The sequence below is a fragment of the Centrocercus urophasianus genome, unplaced genomic scaffold, assembly GCF_019232065.1.
Source record: "Centrocercus urophasianus isolate 14NV4802_14NV808 unplaced genomic scaffold, USGS_Curo_1.0 seq_23, whole genome shotgun sequence".
NCBI lineage: Eukaryota > Metazoa > Chordata > Aves > Galliformes > Phasianidae > Centrocercus > Centrocercus urophasianus.
Window position 1 is genome coordinate 1,083,465 of NW_024884789.1, and position 26,326 is coordinate 1,109,790.

The following is a 26,326-nucleotide window of genomic DNA, read 5'->3' on the forward strand; positions in this document are numbered from 1 at the left end:
CAGTGTCCTAAAATGGACAGAGCTGGATGCCATTAGGTAACTAAAACCTGCAGGCAGATCCCCGCCTTCTGCCTCGAAAAACACCGAGGAAAACAAGGAGACAGAAGTTACCGATGTGCCGTCTTGTGAGCTCCACTGCTGCATTCCTGTTCACATTAGAGAGCAGACCAAGGCAGAAGCGTTCCGAATTCGACGGGTCGGTGAAACCATCCACGGTCATGGAGGGCTGGGAGGCGTGGAACGTCTCCCCCACGCGCTGGTTGAGTTCATAGTAGGATATGGAGCACCAGAACGCCGGCTCGCAGTAGGTAACGGGCTGCAGATCTGCACACAAATAAAAAGCAACATGAGTCACAGGCCCTCCGAGAAGGGGGGATGAGGAAAGCACTGTTCTGAAATATTGTTCTGCTTCATTCCTTGGGCTCGCTGGAACCACCAAGCTTTAATTACTTGACAGATTTTAATGGAGTGCAGCTAGAAGGTTACATCACCCCTGAAGCTTTTGGCGCGTGGAACAATCGAAATAGTCCAAGATGTAAGTCATGGAGTAAATGGGGCGGCACTCCACTATCTTGGAGAAAATCCTAAAAGTGAAGTTAGTTTTTCTATGAAGCACGGGACCACTTCTAGGTAGGCAGTACCCTAAAAACAGAAAAGAAAAGGAGAGGAAAAGAAGAAAGAAAAACTTAGAAAGGCCAGACCACAAACCTGCCTGCAGTGCCACTGCTCCCCAGAATCCTAACACTGTGCCCTTACAGCAAAGCAGCCAGCAAGCCCCACTTCTCTTCTGACTGCTAGCATCTCTGCACTCTTTGCAATAGAGTCAAACTGTAGATAACTGCCTTCAAAATAATAAAAAAAATATTTCTTCCAGTCCAACTGATTTCACATTTTGAAAAGAAAAACCATTTCCCCAGCAGATGATAACGTTTCTTTTACTGGAGACTGACAGACTGTTTCTTTCTGTTTCTTTTACTGGAGACTGTTCTTTTACAGACTGAGGCAGACTCGGGAAGACAAGTGAAAGGGGGGGCATTCAGATGGCTCTGGGTGATTTAGCTGCTCCCCCTGACACTAAGGACAGCTATGCTTGTGATTTCAGCAGAGGAAGGCCCAAGCCAAACATTCTTGGAAATGCTGCACTAGATGGTGTTCAGTCCTACTGTAAGTCATGGATCTACTGAGCAGGAACTGTGGAAAGCAGCACAAGCTAACTGATAAGTGCTGTATTTCCCAAATTCAATGCAAGAAACAAAAGCAAGAGAAGATTTCCTTCCCTCTGGCACAGTTTGCATGGAGCAAAACCCCAGCCATTCTTGCAGCTTCCCCATCTGCTGCTCTGTAAAGGCTGTGGTGAAGCTGGGGCTGAAGAGATGGGCTCCATCCCAGCCTGCTCTCACCCAGGAGTGGCTGTGGAGGTTTGAGAGCCATTTCTCATCTGCTACTGCTTTTCTCTGTAAACCTCAGCCACAAGAGGTGATGGATTCCTCACTGAAGGACATACAGAAATTTTATTTCCAGCTCATTTGCATCTTGAGAGACGCAAACCAACAAACTGTCTTAAAGAAAAGCTTGTCTGTGAACAAATGCAACCGAGGTTTACTGGTGCTGCTTTCTCCTGTGATTTGCTTTGGCATAAGCTGCTACAGAATTTTGTTACAACTGTCCCAAGTACTCAATTCCGGGCTTTACTGTTTGGGAAAAAAGTAACAGAATGCAGTTCTGCTAAAACCAAAGAATCTCAAGGGGACAGATGGTGGTCAAAATCATGATGCACTACAAGCAAGTAAATCCTACCTGAATCATTTCCATACATTTCCAAACCTGACTTCCTACAGCTTTGCTTTCCCAGGTGTCTGCTGAGCACTGCCATGCTGCCCATACTCATACTGCACTGTCTTCAATAAGACCACAGTACCACCTGTCCAGATGCAGAACTAAAAGCTTGCCAGGTGCTCTGCACACTCTAGGACATGCTCTAAGAATCCCAGCTGAGGTTAGTGTGTTTGCTAAATGCTGTTCATCAGAAGTTACTGACTTATGTTATCTAACTGCACTAATTGCAGTTACTCCTAACTCCCACAGAAGCAACAAGATAAATAAGTGTGCTCACTTCCTTGCCCTCTGCGCTGTCTTTTCACTGCTTAGAGAAATAGTGTTTCAACACGGAGTCACAGAGGCTTACGTTACTGATGGATCTGCCCACAGGGCATGTGCTTATTTCACTTACTGCTTTTGCGTCAAGTCTTTTGCAGAGCAAGCACTGACAATGGATTTCCTGTGCACCAAGGGACTGCCTTGCTCCCAAATAAAATGCGTGCAACCTCAGGCCTGGCCCTCAGCCAGCATAAACTCCCTGACTTCATTCCGAGTGTCCACACAGTGCTGGCAGCTCTGCTTTCGTTGGGGCTTTCTGTGTTCTTTCCAGTTCCAATTTCAGCCATACAGAAGAGATCGCTACAACTTCCAGTTACATCTTCATCTGACAACTGAAAGTCCAAATCAAAACCAGAATGCTTGCAAAGCCAATGCACAAGCTGAAAGGAGACAAAAAATCCCCAGATGTTACCATGCAACACCTTGTTTTGTCTGTGGATGAAAAGATGAACTGAAAGTCCTCAGGTTCCATCAGTTACAGCTTGATATCACAATACACACAACTGCAGCTCAAACCAACCTTGCTCCTATTGTTCTAGCCAGCTTGCCTCACGCTAGTTTATGGTCTTTGTAATTCTCTGGAATAAGGCCATGGGACAAAGTCCAAAGTTCAGCTGACACAAAGTAAACTGTCTTAAAAGCTTCAGGCAGTTCTGTTGAAATAAACCGTCAGTTTTAATACTGGGACATTATTTCCTTAGCAGTAAAACTTCAAAAATACATGTTATATTCTTTAAATTTTACGTTTCATTTTCTTAGCAAACACTGGGAGAAACCCCCCTTAAACTTTTGCAGATGAAAGTGCAGCCCTCAACACTGCAGTGTCCTGCTCATCCACAGAACTACACAGCACAGCAAATGCAACACCACTGCAGGCCACCAACCACTTTCTGTCTGACTGGGAGGAGAATCTGCAAAGCTGAGGGAAAGCTCAGCTCCCCCAGCTCATGCAGTCCCTCTCTGGCTTGCAGGGCTGAAGGGCTGCTGCTGTGAGCAGCTCCTTATCTCAGACATGCTGCCTACAAGGCACAGATGATGACAGATTCTTCATTCGACAGTTGCTGGGAGTTGCTCAGTACGTTCCATTTTATTTATTGTTTTGCAGCTTTCTCACCACACCAATTGATTATAAAACTATAAAAAGAGACAAAGGGTTCCTAGATTTGTGGGACTTTTTGCCTAAGATCAGTGAGCGTTTGGTTTGCAAAACTCAAAGATATCTTTTAATGCTGCTAAGCTCCATGCTCTTCTGATGTCTGCTCCCTAGACTACAAAGAGATTCGTCATGGTTAACCAGCCTCACCTGCTCCTGTTTAGTTCTTTGTCACCAGACTGCACATTAGGAGTCCTGCAGGCCCATCAGCTGAGCAGCATGTGTTAGGAACACTGTTCTGGTTAGAAAGGATATGTGCTGGGGCCTCTTTCCTAGAAACCACTTTTCTCCTTATGTAAGGCAGATGCCACAGTCAGCTGCCAGGTTGGTTTTGTTACATGTAATTGGCCTTTTATTTTTAGGTTGACAAAAAATGCTAGAAATTCACATCAGCTCTTCAGCAGCACACTTGAGCATAACAGATTCAGATAGGGAGGAAAAAGAAAAAGGAAGAGTTAGCTATGTATTCTTCTCTGAGGCTTTAACAGTTAAAATGAGTAAAAGTTTAGTGGCATTGTGGCAATATATTCCATGCTTTCAAATAAATAAATAAATAGAGAAGAGAGAAAAGAAATCCCCTTCAACAGCCCCAAGACATCCACAAGTCAGCCAATGACTGACAAATTTTGGAGCAGAGTCAAAGTACCCTCTGCCAGGATTAAAAGCATATGTAAACTTTATGGCTACGGTTATTCAAGAGCAATCTCAAGTGGCCTGTGTCTGCTGGCTTAATGAACATGCGGAGAAGTGATCCTGCAGCTAGCCAGAGCTATGAGTGTGTTTTATGAGAGACTGTTGAGAGCAATTTCAAATACAGTGAGAGCTCACACTGATGAAGATCAGACCTTCCATGCCTGTAGGTATGAAAATGAAGAGCAGAAACTTTGGGAAATAACAGAGGTTCAGGGACAGCCACAGGACACCTCTAGCAGGATCTCAAAGGCAAAGGTCCTGTTCAACAGCTCCAGTTCTCCACAAGAGAAGCAGAAAGGAAGGATCCCCAGGCTCCTGGAAGCATACGGCCCACAAAACGTCTGATTCTCAAAGAGGTCTGTGATATCTGCACCTCTCCATATGCTGGTGTTCTTGCCCTCTCTCCGTTTATTTGAGCTCTCCAATCACACACCAACCAGCCTCCTCCATTTGCTCAGTTATTAGCAGAAAGAAGCACCAACAGTGCTCAAAACCTAATCAGATGCACACAACCTCAAGAAATAACATCATCATTATAAGGTCATGCTCTCGGCTGTAATTACACACAATTCCCAAGATCACATGCTTACCCAGATTATTGTGTGCCGGAGACATAGGATTTGGTGATAGGTTTGGAGAACCTGAAAAGCAAGACATTGTAATTATTAGTATGGCATCTGCACAAAGAAAAACACTTGCACAAAATCTTCTGTGCTGCCCAGGCTTGTCGAGAGGGAAATCCCACTTCTTAGCAAAGTCTCATTTTGTGACATTAGCAACTTCTCTGATGTTGATTACCACTTAAATGAGCTTCCAAATGCTATTGCTTACTATATCAACTTGCTTCATCTGCAATACTGTTGGGAATCTTCACAGAGTTTAATTCACTTAAACTCTACACATTAATTTTCATAACTGTGCACGCAGTTGCCTGTTTTACTTTCACATGCAGTTGTCAAAACTCCAGGTACCATCATGACAGCCACACTCAAGCCCAGTTAGTTGGGCATTCACTGGACACTGCTACTCACTCTCAACAGTGGAAAACCTACCACTGTGTACATCAGTGAATCTTTCTGGTGCTGGGACAATGGAGTACTGCATCAACCTACGCAGCTCTGACCAAATCATTGTGGCAATTTTACCCCCTTGTTCCAATTTTGCCCACAGATTTTGTGCGTGTATTTCAGATATCTGCACTTTGATGTCCAGAGCAAGTTCCAGTTTCCGGATGCCACGTGGATGCAAGCAGGTGGTACAGCCCATCCGTCCTTCCCTCTCACACTGAGTTCAGCTGGTTTCTTCAAGATTTGTTTTTCTATAACAAATGAACTCCATGACATCTGAAGAAAGGGATCTAGCATTCAAACACGAACTGAGAGTATTTATAGCATCTTCCAGGCCAATCCACTTTCCCAAAAAACCATACATACATTCCGAATGTCAACGGCATTCCCAGTGATTATATGCACTGAAATGCATTGTGTCAACAGGCTTATGTTTGATGTAGACAAACAAACCCACACTCCTTTCTGCCATCTGTACAACTGTGGTGCAAGTCTGCAAATCAATCATCTCTCTTTTGGAATCCCACGTATGCTCTGTGGCTGAAGACATACCGAAAAGCCAGGATAACTGCATGCACTATTTGCATTGAGAAAGTTCTGCATGTTTCTTTTTATGCAAGTGCCATGCATTTGCACATCCCTCTTGTAAGGGATCACAAAGGCATCAGCCTTTCTAACCAAGGACACATTTTTGCTCCTCAGGCAAGAGTTTTAGGAGTTAAGAGTCTGAACTCTGAAGAGTTCTTACTCGCAAGCAGAGACACAGCTCAGTCCAACAGGATGCCTTACACAGTTACCTGCAAAACGATGGTGTTTAATTTCAACGTGCTGATAAAGGTCACCATGCATGCTAAGGCTGCTCAGTCTAAATCTGCTTTCACACTACTTGTTTTCTTGGCAGTGAGTCACAACCTCGCCTTCACTGGGATGCATCCATTAAATAATAAGCCCATTTAAAAATAAATCTGCTAGTGGTCCTCTGAAATACAGTTAACTGGACATTTCAGTATGTACAGCAGACAGATAAGCAATCAGAAAAATGCCTCTTTAGAAGGTGCCAACTACTTGCACCATATTCCTGTGCATACAGATGCATGAACACAGTACAATGCAAGCTATTATTAGGTGTGTCTCATCTGTTTCAGGCTCCTGCTTAGCAGTATCTAACAATGGATGTTAGGGAGAACAGGAACATGCTGTACCTTTCAGCAGCTCTAAAACACACTGTCCTGTGCTTTATATGAGATGTCAGGCTACATTTGCACTCCTACAGGGATAAAATAACTCTCACCACCATCTGATTTTCAGAGCTCCAATGAAAGGCTTTAGAAGTTTAGATATGACCCAGAAAGCTGTAAATGGCAAAAAAGAATTACCTGCATCCATGCTGGGGTTCATCTGGTGGTCACTAGTTTCTCCATCCTCACTCAAATAGCCTGGAGGAGGTGTCTCTAGAATCATAAAATGATCAAAGTCATTGCAACGGGATGAAAAGTCTGGAACATTTACTTTGCTATTCACAACAAGCTTTTTTTTTTGTTTAATTATTTTTCTTCCTCAGACTGTTAAGAGTAAGAGTAGAGCATACTTGTGAATAACAGAGGAGGGAAAAAACAAAATCAGGATTTTCAGTTCCATAAAACTTTAAGCCACGTAGACAGTTTTCTGTCCAGAGATTGCTCCTTTCCTGGTGTGCAGCTGCACAGTTTGCCTATAGAAATAAGGCGTAAATTGCTTGTAAAAAAGATGCATAAATAGAAAAGCTCAATTCCATCAGAAATTTACACTTTTACTCAAATTAAAATGGCTGAACGTCAGTCAAATCAAAGGGAACATTCAGCCTTAGATACCACAATAAATTGAGTATGCACTACTGAAGGGAAAAGGTGAGCTTGAAGAAAACAAAACTTAAACAGCACTGCTATTGTTCTACATTTACAGCTGTCACCTGCTTTTGTATGCTTCCCATTCCTTTGCTTCATAGCAATGACAGAAATAAAGACTTGCCACTCATTCAGCACAGGCAGACTGTGCAGTGTGACCCTTCTCCCTCTGCTCACTAGATGGAGAGATACCATACCTGGGATGTAGTTGCTCTGCGGCTCAATGCCCGCTGGGAAGTTAGTGTTCTCTGGGATAGAGTGACTGTAATCATCCAGCGGTGGGAACTCAGCTGGGATCTCTGTGTGCCGAGGCACCAGCACTGGAGGTAACACTGCACGATGGAAAAGAGAGAGAACAGCATTAGCAGCTTTAAAATAAAATGTCTGAGACCCTAGAAAATGAAGAGTAACCGGTTTGGAGTACCAGCCTTACATACACACAACACCAAAGTCGCTAATTAAGGAACACGATTTGATACTTGCTTCTGAAATAGCAGCAGCAGTTAAAGATGCTATTCTTAACACATCTCACTGGGGATGGGATGTGTGCTTAACTGAACACACCTAGGCTGTCTGCCTCTTCTAAGGCAAACAAACTAGCCTTCTCATTATTAAAAAAAAGTTACAGCACATGATTTGAAAATGGAGAAATTGCACCTAAAATGAAATGGCAAGGTAGGATTAGCATAAACATTCAGCCTGGCTCTGCAGGTTTGTACCAACATGCAGCAGAACTATCGACAGTTCCAGATGAAAGTCTCTCTCAGAGGCAGGAGGAGTGCTCAGAACAGGAAGCTCAGATGTGTTGGAAGCTATTCCTAACTTCAACTTAACAGTAACACTTTATCCTTAATACCAACAAGACCAGAGTGAGGCATGCATAGAACTCTGCTACAGTCCCCACTTTTATCTATACTGTGTGAGTTGGTTCTGGGCACACAGGGACACATTAGGAAGCTGGCAACAAGTCAGCCTGCTCAACTTGTTTTTCATCGATTTTAAATGATATTTTCCCCCTGAGTGCAGATGCATAAATTATTCTGCTGCACGCAGTAATAGACTACCATCAATAATACATACGCTTTGGTTTTAAAACCCTACGCCTGCTGCTTCATTCAATTTTGAAATGCACTTATCTATCCCTCAGAAGGGACTCGGGGGGTCAGCAGTACCCGGGGTCTCCACTCGTTGGTAATGATAGGGATTCACGCAGACTTCGTCCTTCTTCATGTTGAAGGCGTACTCGCACATCTCCATGGCCCGCAGCTCATGGTGGCTATGCAGGTCCGGCCACCGCCACAGCCGGCAGTAGATGACATGGGGCAGCCCCTTGCGGTGGGACACCTGCAGCCGGCCATCCAGCGACCTGCAGGAGGAGCGAGAGGGGAGAGTTACTGGGCTGGCACTGAAACCCATCACTGACCTCATCCCGCCAAGGAAGCCAATGTGAACGCTGCAGGCTCAGCGCGTGGCTGCTCCACGCGGCTCTGCGTTGTGGCACAATCCCCAGAGCCACCCGAACCCACTGAGACACTGCTGCACGATCCTCGCTGTCACGTGAAGCACACCTCTGAAAAATGCAAAAATGCTGTTCTACCTAACAGTCTAGCTTCAGATTTGTTAGTTTTCTGAAAAGACCTTAATTTGGAGGCACGAAGGAAGCTACCCCAGGTTAGAACACATTAATTTAAAGATAGTGTTCGTGTGTCCTAATACACAGACCATCTGCAGAGCTCTCACCAACTTACGCTGTGCATAACTAAGTCTTACAATACATGCTGACAAAGCCAGACTTTTACCATACACAGAGACACGAATTTCCATCTCCACTCCCTGAAGTCCAGCCCTCTGCTTCTCTTGCTTTTCTTTATGACCGATATGAAACACTCCTGGGTTTTGGTGAAACACAGTGCTTCTTTTTTATTTTTGGTCAAGGAGAAAGAAAATTCAAATTTCATTTGGAATTATTTCCCTTGGTTCTTTGTGTTGGCAGCCAATCCAGAAAAACCAACCCAGCCCAACCCAAACCACACAAACAATTATTCAAGCAGTGGTTGTGCTGGTCTTGGCTGCCCTGGGAGACTTCCCAAAAACAGAGCTTGGTTACACGCACACCTCTTGTAAACACTGCTGCAACAGAAAGGAAGGAGAAACAGCACAGACCCCAGCTACACCTGATGTGGGGAGCAGGGAAACACATTGCAAAGCTGTTCATGGGAGGTACACAGAACAGCTATGCCATCACTGAGGGAATTGCTGGTACAGAGCACAAAACTAAAATCTGCAATCACATCACAGCTCCAATATATGCACAACATCCACAGCTCTTACTTATTGCACACATGTACTTCTTCATATTGCCTCTGTGTCACACATGGGTCTTCTTCACGTGCAAAGCCAGAGCTCTGCTGGGTCCCACCCTTCAGACGGCTCTGAGCCCACCATCGGCTCTATTTCCCAGGTGTGCTCTCATGCCAAGCTACTTCTGAGCTCAGCAAAGAAGAAAGCAGGTTTTCCACGTGCACATCTCATAAGGAACTGGTGGGGAAGGTGGGAAAACTGGACTGGTTTAATGGACGACACAGCGTCACTGTGTGTGCAGCCCTGCAGCCTGAACTGCTACCAGCAGTTACCTAAGCCAAAAGCAGCCTGAAAGCACAGCGCAGCTCCCAAGTGTTGCTATCACAGCTTTCCATAAGGAAAAAGAGATGGACTTTATGATCTTATCTAAAAAGACCTTTAAAATGACAGAGCCATATGCTTTGTTTTCAATCACAATAAGCTCCCCGTCTCCCCTCTCCCCTCAATAAGGAGATACAGTAAAAGAAATGACATTCCCCCAAAGCCCCGGAGGCCAATGACATTTTTATGATTGTGAAATCCCTCCTTAGGCTCTCTGCTGAAGGATGTGGGACAAAACAGTGCTTGTCTGCATTCACAGGGAAGAACACAGCCGAGTGTTAGGGTGGTTTATTTCCTCCTGCTGTCCTGCCTCAGCCCTCCAGGTGCATTTTCCCCATATGATGCTGGGGCTGAGCTGGGACAGGTTAACACTGTGCTCAGCATTTGATTGCTTCAACATTTCTCAAGCCCAGAGCCCTCAGAGGTGACCCACGCACACGTCTGCATCTTCCACCTTCATGCAGAACAGCCAGATAACAAAAGGCTCCGTAGTGCACACAACCTTCAGCTCTCCTCAGCCATGGTCTGATGCACAACCTGGCCCTGAGGGCTGACTGGAGTGTTTCCCAACACCACCTGAGAGCTGCACATCCAGGCCTCATTAAAACTTACAGAAGAAAGCTTCCATGAGGCTACGGCTATATTCCTTCCTCCGACCTTTCTTTTAACCAGCCTGTGTTGAGCAGATCCCTATGTACAGTTGATTTTATTATGCCATGCTACCTAACAGGATTTCTTCTCAAAATACCAAAGCTTCTCTGCTCAACAATTCATTGCTTGCTGGATCTCCAAAAGCAGCCCCACTTCTTTTGGGACACTGTCTCTTCCTTCCCAGTCAGCTGCAGCTGAATACATCAGCTGTCCCCACGCTGCACTACAGGATTAAATAGCTAAGGCTGTGAAAAGCTTTTATTTTCAGCGTCAGCGTTCAGACCTGAGTGGGTTCCCACTCACCACGTTCCCAACCAGCACACTTCCTGAGCCTGCAGGATAGAGGGAGAAAGTAGTGCAATCCACGGCCTGTAATCATTGCTGCCCGCCAGTGTGGGAGCATGTAGGCTATGAGACCCTGCAAGGAAATGCAGAAACAACGCCAGAACATAGCCAGGCTGTCGAGGTGATCCCAGTTTGCAATGATTTATAACAAAACTGAATTCAGAAACAATTCACACAAAGCCCTGACGTGAGCAGGTCTCCTTCCAGCACCAGGGGTGTCAGCAATGAAGGCTGGGTCTGCGCACCCACAGCCATGCTCAGGTGTGCTTGGTGAGAGCTGGCCTAACACGGAGGGCTGCAGCATGGCATGTTCAAACACAAGGAGCAGGCAGTGGGGAGGTTACCCCACAGTTACAAGCAACAGTGATAAATACCACATGAGGAAAGTGCCAAGACTCCAGGAGTGCAATCAGGGAATTTCGCTGCTTGCACAACAGCCTGAGGCCCAGCCAGAACAGCACTGCAGTACCATGAGAAGCCAACAGAAACCCCGTGGGCTGAACACTTCAGGACTGATCCATCCCTATCTGCTGCTACAAGCCACTTGCTAGGGAAGTCAAACACCCCAAACTGGGTGCTCCAAAGCCACTGCAGCTCAGAGAACAACGGCCAGCAGCAGCTCCTGATAGCAAAACCAGAGAGGGAAGGAAAAGAATGACAAAAACACTGAAGCTTTTTCTTTTTTTTAAACAGTCCACTGTAACTGTTTGAAAAGGGGTGAGGAATAAATAGGAAAGCATTACACTGCAGAACAGGAATTTGATTTCTAGGCCTGATTATGTTTTCTCTTTTTTTAGAGCATGATTGAATTTGTGAGATCCTGAATCAGAAAAGGAAAACAATCACTACCGCCACCACCACCACTTACTTTCCTCACTGGACATTTTGCAGCTTTCCTGGGTAATGAACCTCTTCCCTGTACTCATTCTCCTTTAAAAGCGAAGCTCGAATCAGTGGAAGGCAGTAGTACAAATCAAGCAAAGTGATACGAGCCATAAGATACTGGAGGGATTTCTGTCAAGATTGGAAATTTCCAAATGCACTTCAACAGAGATTCAGTCCCCTGTCTCCCCTTCCCTTGCCATTCACATACATACACACTGCTGTTTGCTAAAGCCATCAGTTTTATATCACCATCATTAATCTTCCAAGAGAGCAAAACGCCTCCGTGCTCACATATCACCAGCATGTGCAAAACGGGGTTAAGGAAAGAGAAAAACAACCAGGAATAAAAAGTTTCAGTTACGCATTTCCATGGGGTTCTTATTAAAAACCACAAGCAGAAGCTGGTTTTTAAAGCCATGACAAATAAGCCAGCAGTACGCTCTAAAAGGCACCAGGAATTATGGCCACAGGCTGTGAGTTTCTCTCAAGCACAAAACATGATAAGTAGTTCCTTACTGGTCCTGCATCTGGTCTACACCAGGAAAGCAAGCGTTTATTCTTGTAGCAGAATCTGGCTTTTGTGCATACAGCACTGAAATATCCACAGGGCTTCGCTGAAAACTTGGATAAAATCTCAGCTTTCCCTGAATACTGGCCAAATGAAAAACACTGAATAAAAAAAATGACCCATGCAGCACATTCGTAATCCAAAAGCTGATCCCTTGCCATCTCTTTCCCCTCAATTTGCTCAGCATCACTGACTTTTCCAATTTCTGGAGCAGTTTTAACAATACTTTCATTCACGCTCTAGAAACAGAAGTTACCTGTGTCCAACTGAGCCTTGCAATGCACCTTACCACACCACCACAGAAGAAACTAATCATTAATACTTAGCACTTACATTTGTGGAAACTGAGAAGAATTAGCAAACACCCAGCTAGCCTGCAGCACATCTCTATGGAAAGGATCCATTTCTCTCTGGTCTCTCTCACCTTATTCTTACTAAGAATGCTTACTCTTCCCTCCCTTGGACTTGGAAGGAAACACATCTCCTCTACGCCTGTAGATCCATCTCTAGTGAGACAGATGCTCCTGACCCTCACAGCAGTGGAGCAGAAGGCACAAAGGATGAAGCAATGGACAGAGCTGGGAGACCACGCCAAGGCTTTAGGTGAGCACTGCAGGTGTACTTACGGGCAGGCACAGGACCAGAGGCAGCGAGCGGCACAGCTCCATGCATCCGCTGCCCATCAGGTCTTGAGCAGAGACCGCCACAGCCTACAGCATCAGGTGGAGAGTTTACAGGTAGGCAGTAAATCCCAACTCTTCTGATGCTGAATAATTCTTCTAGTCTACTCTCATCCGCTCTGGGCTTGCAAAGCAGCTGACAGTACAGAAATGACCAGCGCTCCCATGTGTGCTTCCTACCGCCTATTTACAGCTCTCCGTCTGTCCCAGGGCTTTGCAGATTTCCCCTTCCCCCCACCTGAAAGCTGAAGAAATGCAGCACAGAGAGTTGATGTCAGGATCAGATTATGACAGCATGAGTCATTTATTAAGATTCCAGTAATGCTAAGCTCTTTAGCAGGTGCCTTGAGACCATATTTTGCAGAGTCTAATTTCAGATTCAGACATAAGTACGTTTTATTGGTTTACCATAAACTGTCTGCCCATTGTTGCTCCTTCAGAACCTCCTGCTGCTGGTCCTGCACTGCTCAGCTCTCCCCTCTGAGCTCGGCCACTTCTGCTCTCTGATGGCACACAGATAAAAGCTCTGTTTCATTTACATTTCTTCAAAGATACATCTTGTTTTGTCATGAAATATCATGATCCAACTATTTCTTCCTTTGTGCTTCTTATTAACCCCTCATTGATGCCTCTTCTGCTTACTCCACTTATAGGCTGCTGGCTGTCAAACCCAGTTCCCTTTCTTCTACTTAAGCCATTCTGTAATTACACGCCCCTGCATCTTTCATCTCCTCTTTGTTCTGACCATCAGCAGTTCACAAAATGGCTCACTCGCTGACCCAACGCTTGGCACTCACTGCGAGAGTCAAATGGGACAAGTTTTACTTTGCTAAGAATGTAATAATTCACCAATAATAATTATTGCCAACAGACAGTGGTAGAGAATAAGAGCTGCAAGCAGCACCTGCAGCTTACCAGCGTTTCTGAAAGTTTCACATCCAAGCCCCTTACCACTGTATTCTCCCATGGAGCAAATGTGACTTTTGCATAACAGTTTTTACAAGCCCTCTAAATTTAAATCTTTTTCTTTTTTTTTTTCTTTTTCTTAGCATCCCTGGTTCTTTTATTTATTTCAGCAAAGCCTGCCCAAATCTGTGTCAGACTCGTCAAAATTTATTTGTTCTTGAGCCTGGAGGGGCCTGGGGGTGGAAGAAGCATGCACATGGGAAGCTCGGCCTCTCCAAAGGAGCGTGCCTTTTTGGAAACTCATTTATCACACAAGCTTGTCATTGCTTCCCAGAATCCTGTGTCTGACTCCAATCCTGAAATCCAAAAAGCAACACGCTCCTGCCCAGCCCAAGCAGCAGCTTCCTTTCTGTGAGGAGATTCCAGGCATTCTCATGGCACTGTGTATTTGTATGTTCAGAGGAGTTTCGTAACGTGAAAATGGATGGAAATGCCAAAGAGATTCAGATTATCCTCCATAAGAGAGGGCACATTAAAAAAGTAACTCAAGAGAGACAGAATAGCTGGCTGGCAAGGTTCTGCCATCAATCTAGCAATCAAAAAAGCTGCTGTAAAACTCAGTTACTGCATTAACTTTCATGGCAACTCTACTGATTTACATTCAACATTTAGCTTTAAAATACGTCTGCCTGATGCTCCAAGGAAAAAAAATCTTCATAGCTTCACTGAAGCCAGGAGAGCTTTGCAAATTAGCATCAGCTGTGGATCCAGCCCAACTCAAACCAGAGGAAAAGAACCACGGGACGGATGTGCTTCTTGACTGCTGAAAGCAAAAAGAAATGAAGGCACTGCACAGCGCTCCGATAGAAGCCTCACACTGAGAACTGCTGCCCCACATATACTGGCTGCTAACAAAAGCAAGAATGATTATCGTCAGGAGTGCTGAGAAATGACAGTTTTAAGAGCTTGGACTCTCCCTCACAACATATGCAATTGCCAGTGTCATCCACAGGAACTTCATATAAATACCAGGAGTCGGAACTGACTTCTCAGATAAATGTTTGTGCATTCTATCAAGTTGGGTCAAAGCCAACATTTCTTATGGAAACATTTTTGGTGGTCTTGGGCAAAGAACATGTTTACTTTATAGCAGATATAGCTAAAAATGTTGCGTGACAGCCTCCAATTATCTTGTTTGGAATAGTTTGAGGCTACTTGAGGTTCGCTGCTGTTATTTTCTTTATTATATAGTGAAAACGTTGCTGCTTTTCCTGTAATTTAAACAGCTGCTATTTCAAGATGTGACATCTGTTGGTACCTCCCCCACACGGATAACAGGATCCAGGGCGAAGCTGTCCAGAGTTCCCATCTCCCATTCTCAAAAGCATCTCAGGTGCTTTTCACACAGATTGATAGCCCTTCTGGATCACATGGGCCCTTAAAGCCTCCCATTAATCCTCCTGGCTCTCCGCTATATTGCTTTCTGAGCTGCTTTAACAACAACTTGGCTCTGTAATTATTTGTACAACCAGCACTAATTAACAGCACACCACAAATAAGGGCCCCGGTCCCACAAACGCTCATGCTTCCGCCCCAGCCCCTCCGTGGGGCTATCCTTTGGGATCTGCTGCAAAGCAGAGCTACACACAGGCTCTGCAGTGAGGACCTGGTCTTCATTAAACCCCAGCAACTTGAAAAGAAATGCAGATTTTAAAAGACAACGAAAACAACCTTCAGTCTGGGTTACTCCGTCTGCAGCCTCCGCTGTGCTCCCCAGCGATTAGCCACCTCTCTTCTCCAATCTTTCCCAGCCTCCGACCCGCGCTGGCATCCTGCGAGCTGCTAATGAATCAGTTGCAGATGAATCACTTCCCATGTGCAGACGGCGCGTTTCATCACAGAGCAGATTCTCACAGACTTTCCTCTTTGCTCACACAAACCCAGTGACAAAGAGCTGCCTCCGCTATACCCAAACAAGCCTTGAAGTTTCCACGAGATGCTGAGGGAAGGTGTGCGCCATGTGAGAGGTGAAAAGGGTAGTGGAAGAGGCTGTGTTAATTTTACAACTCTGACTTCCTTAATTATGACTCACGGCAACGCAGGAGAAATCCAGCTTAAAAAGCACACTGAAGGAGTGTGATGTCTTAGGGGAACGCTGCAGATTTAAGATGGGACGCCTCATTAAAAGCCCTCAAAAGTTAACATTTTACAGTCTCTTGTGTCTGTAATTACTACTGAAATCAGAGGCTTGTGACTCCGCAAGAGTCCAGCCATATGTGGGGGGAACAGCTTTGTGAACTTCTCCCTCTCATAATCAGGTTTTACAGCACAGCTGAGGAGGGCAGGGACACGAGAAGGGGATGCTCCGGGCTCTGGGGCTGTTAGTTTTATTTTGTGGGATGTTTCGGTACAATAAGAGAAGAGGGTTATTTGTGTCAGAGAGACGGAAAACGCTTCAGCCGAAATGTTTATTTTTTCCCACCAAAAGCACTTAACAGCAAAAAGAGGAAGCTGTGGATGTGGCCTACCTGAGAGCTTCCTTTCTTCTAGTAAATCTGCACATCAGTGACAGGGTTTGCTCAGGCTGCCACTGGCAGCTCAACAGCACAGCACTTGTGCCATGCAGCAAGAGAACATCACCACCCCAGCCACCTATGGCCCACATCACCATCCTGCCCATGGAAACCCAGTCCTGTGTCCCCACATTACAGGTTATTTTTAATAAATAAATAAACACAATAATAATCCTCAAACTTAGTATTTCTTCAATGCTGCAACGCACCAGAATTCCTCTGCTCACCCAAGCCTGACTTGCACACAGTGCTGCTCCCTCTAGCCAGGACGCACCATTTTCCCCACAAGACATCTGCTTCACTCTCTCTATCAGAAGCAAAGCAGTGCAAGCACAGATGTTTTCCCTCCGTCCCTCATCCTGCCAGAAGCTGCACCAGCCCTGCATGGCGATATGGCTGGGAACAGGGATGTATAATTTCAGTGCTTAGCTCTGACTAATGCAGGATGTGTGGGAGCGCAGCAGAGGAGCATGAATAACAGCTCTGCAGAGCACGTCCCTGTATCGTGCTACGTCAGTCTTATCATCCAAACAGGATCTCAGCATGTGCGTGCACAGTACCTTTCCTGTAAAGGTTTAGTTGTTACTATTCCTTGCATGGAAATCCAGCTGGTATGACACAAAAAGGAGCAGGAAAAAGCAAGCAGCCAGAACAGCCGCACTGAATATAAACAAATACCTTATTTTTATGTAAATGTCAGTAGTAATAAAAACTTGAGGCAAGTGATTAAAGAACAGTCCAGGAAAAAAAAACAACAACCAACACAAAAACAAGTCCTCATTCAACCACCACAGCAGACAGAGTGGTTCCTAAATGAGATGTTTTCCAGAAGTTTTCCATGAGGTGTCCATCATGAACTGCTGAAAATACCAGTTGCATCAAAACTCACCTTTAGGCAACAGAGAGACATTTCAAGCAGCTTTCCTGTTGTCATCCACCTCCCCTCTCTCTCCAAAACAGAAAGAATATTTAATATTCACGCCCTGGGAACCTCAACTGAATACATACTTAAGTGTGAAGCTTAGAGCAGAAACAGCCCTAGAGCTTGCCAAGGAGAGGGAACAAGGAGGGAAGTAGACTCGCAGGTAAATATTAGTTTGTACTTGAAAAAGCCAGAGTACATTTTGAAGCTGCTTTTGATTTTTGTGCCAACTCTGTCAGACGCAGGCAGGGCTTGGCCGTGCAGGGAATGAGTGCCTGGGGCACAGCAGCTGGCTCACAGGGATGGCGACATTATCAGCCAAACTATGGAAACCCTTCAGAAGCAGCCACCCAAGCATCAGCTGGGCTGCTGCACCCACTTTCTACACTTGTAGAGGGAGCAAAGGGAAGCTGTTGCCCCCTCCGCTCCCGCTCTGGACACCATCCCTCTGAGCTCTCTTCCCTGCCTCACCTCACCTAACACCAACCTCTGTGGGTGCTGAGCAATAATGCCAAAGTCTGGAAGCTTCTTAAACTACTGGAGAAATCACTCCTGGCCTCTGCTGTGACCCAAAGGAGAATCCACAAAAGACAACATTTTCAGTTCCTGAAGTGTTTTCAAAATTACACGGGTACACAGATGAGATCCATCTCTGCATAGCCAAGAGAAGAGTTAACATCCACTCACTGCTCAGCAGCTCACACCAACACACACTGCTTCCACGGTCAGTGCAAAGTCCACTCTGTGCTCCAAATCCAAGCTTGAGAGAAGCTGGAGAAGTAAGCCATAGTAATTGCTCAGGGGGAAATGCACGCAGCAGACCAGCAACACCACCCCACCTCTCTGACACAACACAACGAGGCACGTAGAACAGCGGGCAATTACGGATGGTCTTCTTTTTATGTCTCCTCTGCAGCAGCATGGTGCACTTGCTGGGTCCCTGGATCAGAGGTGAGTCACAGAGAACCTTCCACCAGTGAATCATACACACATTTTTAAGCACCCTGCAGGTTTTGTTGGGTAGGAGATGTCTCACGACCTACACCATCCCTAAATACTTCCAGGGCTGCCCAAGGCGGGGGTGTGTGAGGGCACGCAAACCAGCAGCGATCCTCTGCAGCCACCTGAATGGTGCAAAGAGGGACACTGACACAGATCTAACAGCACAGCTCACTGCTGTAGCAAGAAGTGACTGTGGACACAAGCTACACAAAGATAGGGAAACAATGGAATAAGTCACAAATATTTGATTTCACAAGTTAAGACGGTTTTCTTTCCCTGCCCTTGTGACTAAGCCTTTGGTCCACACACCCACTCCATCCTCAAAAAACAGCTCCGTGAAACAAATGTGATTGCTCTAAAATACACACAGACAATGACTGGGCACACCTCCTCCTCACAGCACTCCGTCTATTTACCAAGAGTCTGCACTGACTGTCTGCCTGGGATGCACCAGGATCCAGCTCCCCCTCCCACCAAGGTGTTAAACACTGGCCAGCCCAGCTCCTCTTCATTTGCCTTATCCCATTCCCAGACCTCCATCTCTGCAAACAGCATCGCTCGTTCAGACGACCTTTCCGGGATCATTCCTAGGTCATAAAATCATAGAATGGCTGTGCTGGAAGGGCCCTTAGAGCACACCCAGCCAAACCCCTGCTGTGGGCTGGCTGCCTCCCACCAGATCAGACTGCCCACGGCCCATCCAGCCCAGCTCTGCAACACCTCCAGGGATGGGGCACCCACAGCTGCCTGGGCAGTCCATGCCAGCACCTCACCGCCCTCTGAATTTACACCTAGCATCTAAATCTCTAAAATAAACAAATACATGAAGATCTACCTTTTCTTTTCCCTCTTTGTGATCCGTACAACCTGCCTTCTGGTGAATGCTATCTAGTCTCTTTTTCCTCCCTGGCACAACAGTTACATATCTTGTTCCTTCAACCCATACAAAAAAAACGGCCAAAAAAAAAATATGGTTGTTCTGAACCATCAAATCACACTCTTCTCAACCTGTTTGATATCTCATACAAGGTATTTTGAACAGCCTACAGCCCTGTCCTCAAGGCACTCCAGCACTCCTTATGTCCCACAGCTGAGTGCTCACTGCAGCTCCCTCCCCAGCCAAGCTGTGTGCCCATACTGGATCCCCACCACACACTTCCCCTTTGCTTCTCCTTCCCTCCCCACCTAACCCCTTCTCTCTGCCTCACACAGCTTCCAGTTCCAGCCTTGATGGGATGGAAGGATGACCTGTACTGACTCATTTCTTAGGAAAAAATAGTCAAATTGAGTGTGCCACACACTATCAACATGATGCAAGCAGAGAAAGAGGCTTAGAGGGAGGGGATGGTGCAAAATATTAAAGTAATTAATACAGTCAACGGTTACAGTTTTCTCTGGATAGTCCCATGAGTACTGTCTCACATCTTTTAGACTGCCAACTATTCAGTGCAGGGATAGTCTGTATTTTTTCCCCCTTCTAAAGTAATAAACTGCATTCTTGGCAGCTAAATTATTAATAAGGAACAAATGGTAATTGATTTATAGATGAGCCTGAAAGAGAGGATTTGTCTTCCTTTATTCCAAGCCATTGTGCCCACATGGCTACATCCTGCTCCTGTCCTGCCAAAATCTCAGCCTCCAACACAGCCCCAATATCCAGCCCCAAATTATTTGCGTTTGCATGGCCTCTTCACCTCTGCCATATCTGACCACTGACCAAATACTGCAAAAGAGAAACAAAGCACTTATTGTTCTTTCTGTCTCTTTTCCTTCTCAGCCAGTAAGGAACAGCTTAACTGGATTAGTCCTTAAGGTTCTCTTTTTATTCATTCTGTGCTTGTAAAAAAAAAAAAAAAAATACTCAAGGAAAAGATGAGTTTCACATTCAGACTTTGAATATGCTGAGCTTGGGGAATTAGCTCTGTGCTGGTGGAAAGTTCCACAGCTCCGGCCCAGCTCTTCACACCAGAAGCATCTGTCCTCCCCCTGAGCACGGCTTTCTCACATTCCAGCTGCAGGGCCTGCACCAACAGCTCTGCCTGTGCTCTGCTAAGGAGCTGAGGATGCCGCAGGGCTTTCCCCGCTCCTCCTAGGCTGACCTGTAGGGCAGGCTCGTGGGGCAGCACCTACTTCACAGCCTGCGTGCTCACTGTAATTAACAGCACACATCCTATCGCATTCACAGTGCAACGCTGGCATGCAGAAATCAGTGGTCAGCTCGCCACAAACTCAGCGTCCCCAAGGCAGGACCCAGGGCTTTGCTGAAAGCAAAACAGTGCTCATTTCTAGAAGCACTGAGGAGACAGAATGCAGCAGTGATGCTCCAGTGCTGGTTCAACCCAAACAATGGCAACTCGCACACGAGGCAAACCCAGACCTTCAAAGGCACCTAGGCAAATGCACTGTCACTGAATATTTTGTCATAGTAGCAAGAGCCTAAAAATATAACAGGAGCAGATAATGCTCTGCGACAGGCCAGCGCACATCCTGTTGTTACTCTGTAAACACCACAATGTGAATTGGCACGGCTGTACAAGCAGTAAGACAGGAGTGCCATCACCTGCAGCCTCTGATGCAGAGCAGACTGAAAAGAAAACGTAGCACAAGGGGCACAGTCCTCCACCTGAGGAAAGGTTTCTTGTCCTGGGCCACTCAGCCTGCCTAGCTTTGGGTGAATCAGATCCACATCCTCAAAGACTTCAGATACCTCTTAGATTATTTTATCTTGCTTTTCTATGTAACACAAGCAACAGGCCCCCTCCCGTGGGAGCACATAAGGACACTAGAAACTCCGTGCAGAGCTTCCAGACCACAAGAACGGACATCAGGCTTTACAGATAAGTGCACTGAATGCCTGGAACAGCCACTAAACCAGAAAGCCATAAACAATCCTGGGGTGTAACAACACATGTCATTCAGACAGGCTGCCCAGAGCCACGTAAAGGAAAGCAGGTTCCCCAAGCCTGAAGGGCTGGTGGTTACCTCTCGGGAAGGAAATGAGCAGAGCCACTCATTTGCACATGGAACAAATCCAGTAAATTCCATTCCAGACTTCTAGATCACTGACTTTGGAGGACACTAATTGTTTTATGGCAGTGCCCACTAATCCCTAATGCATTATCAAGGCTAACACACAACTGGAAAGAAAAGAAAAAAAAGAGCAAGTCCCTGACCTCCAAGAGAGCATGACTTCCATTTACAACAGGATGCCACAGGTAAATGGAATGGACAAACAGGACAGAGCAGCTGCTGTGTGCCTCAAGTGTGAAAAGAAATTAAAAGCATCCTCACCACACTGCTCTTCCAGCAATTAATCAGATTTTACTTTCAAAACATGTGTGCTCAAGTCCAGGTGGAGAAATCTGGAAAGCATTTTGGTTCTCATTTTTGCATTTGGGGGAAGAAGAGACATGCACAGCACTAAAAATATACATTTTTCTCAAAACCAGAGAGCAGTATCAGGAAGAAGAGGCTGCGGGGAAATGTGTGCATGAGCCAATCAAAGAGCACCAGTCCTTTCTGCTTTCCTCCACAGATGACCCTTGATAAATTATCACGTCTCTCTGAGGGATTTTTTAAATCTGGTTTTTATTATTACTCCTATTCTTAAGGAAGATAAGGTTGTCTCTGGTTTCCAAACTCCAACGAGGGCTGCGTACTCCCACATAGAAGAATTTTGCGGCTGCAGAAGCTCTGGCTTGCTCAAGCAGCTACTGCTGAGGGATGCAATCAGGCAGCAGCACAACCAGCTCCAAGAGGCGCTAAACCCCCACAGCATCCTTGGATGCATGCTGCAGATAACAGAAAGTCCTAACTCACAAGTAAGAAAATGACTGCACGTGCTGGTTGTAAAAAACCTCCGCAAGGAACAGGAGAGCTGTGGGCAGGATAGCACCTGAGACTCAGCAGCACTGCAAGCACAGCTTATGCCAGTTAATGCACAAGTGCGTACAGTATTCTGAGGCATTTATTTCTCAAACAGTACTGGGCAAACCAAGCACAAAGGCTGCGTTGGCTTTTCCTGAGCTGAAGCCCTCAGATGTCAAAAAACATTAAAACAAAAGAAAAGGATCGGGCCAGAGGAGGGTCAGGGCATCTCAGCAGCAGGAACCCTTGCAAGGCCACGGCTGCGGCCGCAGTGTACCTGACTCATAGGCTGTGGTGCATCCGGTGCCTGCGTCAGGTGTTGGACTGGTGAAAGCATTCCCTCATAATGACCTCTTAATTGTTTTCTGATAGCCACGACACATTCAACAGGGGACTGTGAGGCCAGAGCTCTGAAGGCAGTGTGCCATTTGTCACGAGTGGGCACAGAGCAGGGCAGCCACCTGCTTCCCATCTGCACTGCTGCCATCCTCACCTGTTGATGCCTTTGGAAAGCTTCGAGTATGGCTCTTGGCAAACAGCTCCACCTCGCCCAGACTGCTGCTCCAACACTCCACCAGGGTCATCTGCTAGACCTCGTGCTTCGGCTCCATTAATTTAAATCTGGGCTAAAATCTAAGCATACACTGAGAGGGCTTTGCAGGAAATGGATTGAGGAAGCACTTGTATGATTTGCTTTGTTAGGATGCAAGAGACTTGGAAATCCTGAAACACTGCTGTTATCTTAGATAATGAAATATTGTTGTTTTTTTTAAAACCCGAAATGTTTTGTTTTGTGAGCACCCACTACTTCAACTCCAGCAGGCAGTACTAACATACCCACATACTAACACAGCAACGTGTTCTTATTTACAAATAGTACTCACCCCCTTTGTATGCTCCTACCTGAATAAAAGCCAACATATTTAGCATTTTGCTTCCTGCTGAGAGATCTGACAATTGGAGGCCTTGTCTGTGAGATAAGGACAAACACTGTGGAATATCATGTCACTTCCTTCTCACTGCTGCAAACCAAGGACAAGCAGCCAGCCGGCACTCTCCTTTTACCTAAGCTTTCATGCACAATAAAGCCAGCCTTTACTCAAAGTGACTTTTCTTTAGAGTTTTATATTTATCACATTCCTTTAGGAAAAAAAAAAAAAAAATCGTTTGAATGCATTTAATTTTACTCTGTGACTGATAATAGCTAAGTGCATTGCATCACCTTCACTAGAACAGTAATTCCTTTTAAGTTGCTTTTTCGTAGCTGCCTCAGACATGCCTTAGATAATTTTATTGGCCAACTGAGGACTAATGCAAGACATATTCTATGAATAAATGCATTTCCAGAGCCTCAGACTCAGAAGGTGATTTTGCACATGGCCAATGAGAAGCGCCTGCTTTGAAGTGTTCCTGGAATCAGTTACAGTTGCTTAAACCACTGATCAAATTCTACCAAAAAAGGCTGAGAGAAATGTTACTTCAGACTCAGTTTATCTTTCCTATAAAGCAAACATTAAAAACAGAACTTTCCCGTATGAAATAAGCACTTTCACAGTTTCTGAGTATTTAACAGAGGTGCTTAAAGTCAACGTTTCGTTTTCTTTTTGGAACGGATGAAAAAAATTCAAGCCAAACTTCACTGAATGGAAAAGGCAACACCGAATGCCTTTCTGCTCAATACAAATGCTGAAGCTACCCCAGCCTATGGGACAGACCGGTTCTGCTGCCCAGTGATACAGGTTAACATCACTCCAACCTGCTCTGCTCTCTAAAGCATTTCTTAGCCAGCAGTCTCCTGGTTCTTCCTTCATCCAGAATGCTCACTGTGTTTGGGACAAACCCAAAAATGTTGAGTCAGTGAGAGCTGGCTCGGCTCTGTGCTGCCCAGCCCATGTGCAGCCAGCACACACACAGGAGATGCTCAGCCCCATGCTGCATTTCTGCACAGCTCACTGTGCACTGATGCAAAACAAGCCCAGGAAGGCAGAGCCTGGCGTTTCCCAAGGAAGGACACATCCCCACACCAATCCCCAAGCATAAGGTAAGAGGAAATGCAGTGGTAAGAGAAGAAGCTCTCTGGGACTTGCAGGGTAACCAGGCCACTTACTCTTAAGCTTCAACAGGATTAATTTGATTGCACACTCCTTTAAAGAACCCTGGCCCAAGTTTTCCAAACCCACCTGAATTCATGCTTGAGCTTGACTGAAAAGCAAGTGAAATCTCTGCCTGAAATTCAGCACAGCAGGCTGCAGGAAATGCACAAGGTCACTGCTATCATCCTAACAATGGCCTGCCTGGAATTTTGGGAAGAAAAAGCAGAACAGAGACAGCTACATAGAAGTGCTTTTTACATTTCTTCTGTAAGATTGTTTTGTTCCAATCTGTCGCAACACTAAACCACTCTGACTTGCACTTTACACAGAAAGTTTACAACCTGTGGGCAAATTCAGCAACGTATATTTTTTAAACTTGATTGCTTTCCCACACGCACAGTGTGAGTTACTCTGTACCTACAGTTCTTTTCACAGTAAAAATGCCAGGACTTTCCATATTCATTACTGCCCAAGAACAGCACCCCTGCAGGTCTTAATGCATGCAAAGCAATCGCATTAAGCTTCCAGCCTGCTGCAAATCCTACCTGAAAGATGACAAGCACCTGGAAAAAAAAAAAAGCAATGGAAGCAAATAAAGAAAACATCCTGAAACTCACAGACAGGGCATATCTGAACGGCCTCGCTTGAGGTCAGCGGACAATTCAAAGAAAGCACAGCTTTCTTTGTGCTGCCAGCTTGCCCTTGATGGAACATTTTGTTTTACAAGGCTGCTTTACAACAAGGCTGTTTTCTTCTTGTCAGGATCACAGGAATCCTCACCGTGCCCTTCCTGAGAAGTGTCAGCGATGCACAAATGGGCTTCAAGGAGGAGGGGAGATTTAAGACATCTCCTTAGTGAAAGCCCTGGGCCCTTTGCAGTCCTGTGTGAGGGTGGTGTTACTCCCTGCAATGGCATTACTCCTTGGGCACACGCCTTTGCCTCTCTCATTTTGCAGTGGTTTTCTTAACATTATGCTTTTATAGCAGAGTTTTGCAGCAAGTTTGAGGGAAATGACATCACCAGTCTTCACTTCAATCAGCTTAATACTGAGTTCTGCCTTCAAAGAAGCTTTTAAAAATACTTTTTCTGCGGTTATTTAGCATTTAAAAAAAAAATGTCAGTGTATGCAACCCTATAAAGTCACACAAAGAGCTTCCAATTCAAACATCTGAATGCTGATCCACATTCATTCTCTATGCTGCTAATCAACCACAAGCTGATTTCCTTCAGCAGTGTGTTTATCTTAGTGCTATGGTTGTCCAGAATCTACCTTCCAGAACACAGCCATCATTAGGCTTCAGAAAACAAATAGCTGTGTTTGTTACTGAACTGAAAAAAGCTCCACTGAATCACTGCTTTGCCTTCTATCACGGGCACAAAAGTGCCACTCTGGCCACCTCCAAGAAGGTCATTTTTCCCTAAGAAGCTGGTAACAACCATTTGTACCTCTCGGTAGATTAACTAGGCCAAGAGGGCAAAGCTAAACCCCAAATACTTGGTTGATAGCCACAGATTCCTATCTCTAGCATGCTGTGGTTTCTCAGGACAGAGCAGTACCAGAAGAGTCTGAGATAAGGCACTGTGTGGGCAGCCAGGAGGGGCTGCTCCCAAAGAAGAAGCCCTCCTTCACACGGGATGTTACTGTTTAAAATAAGTGAGCGATTATTCTCCTCGCTCTACCAGCAGTTGTTGCCCACGTTTTGTTTCTATTTATGCAGTCAAGTCCTTTCACTCTTAGCTGTGCTCTAACTACAGCTACAACCAACACATGGCCTTATGTCACATGCCAGCAGGCAAGCAAGCACAAGACTCTATTTCAAACTGATACTAATCTCATACAGGACTTGGTGACTTTCCTTTTCCCCCAGGAAGGCATTTCTGCTGACTTGGCACACTGGCACATTTCAGCTCTGCACGTGGCACTGCATCTCCTTGTTCACAGCTCTGTTCTGCTCCAGCCTGGTTCTGCATGGCTTTAGCTTCTAATGAATGCTTTCATGATGTGAAGCCTCAGCTCCTCTATCTTTTGTTTTTAGCAAGCTAGGCCTGAAATCTTGATTGGTACAATAACGTGAATTAAAAAGCGTGATTCTTGTAATCACATTTCCATTAAAAGTTCTCTTGTTGATGCAGCCCTATCAGGAAGTGTTATCTTTTCTTACTATTATAAATTAATTAACATTTATAACTGATACAAA

The 26,326-nt window shown here is 45.5% G+C and overlaps 1 protein-coding gene across 1 annotated transcript in view; it reads right to left on the reverse strand.

The window, feature by feature from the left end:
- SMAD3 (SMAD family member 3) overlaps nucleotides 1-26,326 on the reverse strand; it is a 64,989-nt gene that overhangs the window by 10,721 nt on the left and 27,942 nt on the right. Inside the window, exons 2-6 of the mRNA XM_042824198.1 lie at nucleotides 8,126-8,319; nucleotides 7,151-7,285; nucleotides 6,447-6,521; nucleotides 4,594-4,644; nucleotides 112-324 (exon numbers count right to left, since the gene is read on the reverse strand). Coding sequence (XP_042680132.1) covers nucleotides 112-324; nucleotides 4,594-4,644; nucleotides 6,447-6,521; nucleotides 7,151-7,285; nucleotides 8,126-8,319 — 668 coding nt within the window. The remainder of the gene's footprint in view (nucleotides 1-111; nucleotides 325-4,593; nucleotides 4,645-6,446; nucleotides 6,522-7,150; nucleotides 7,286-8,125; nucleotides 8,320-26,326) is intronic.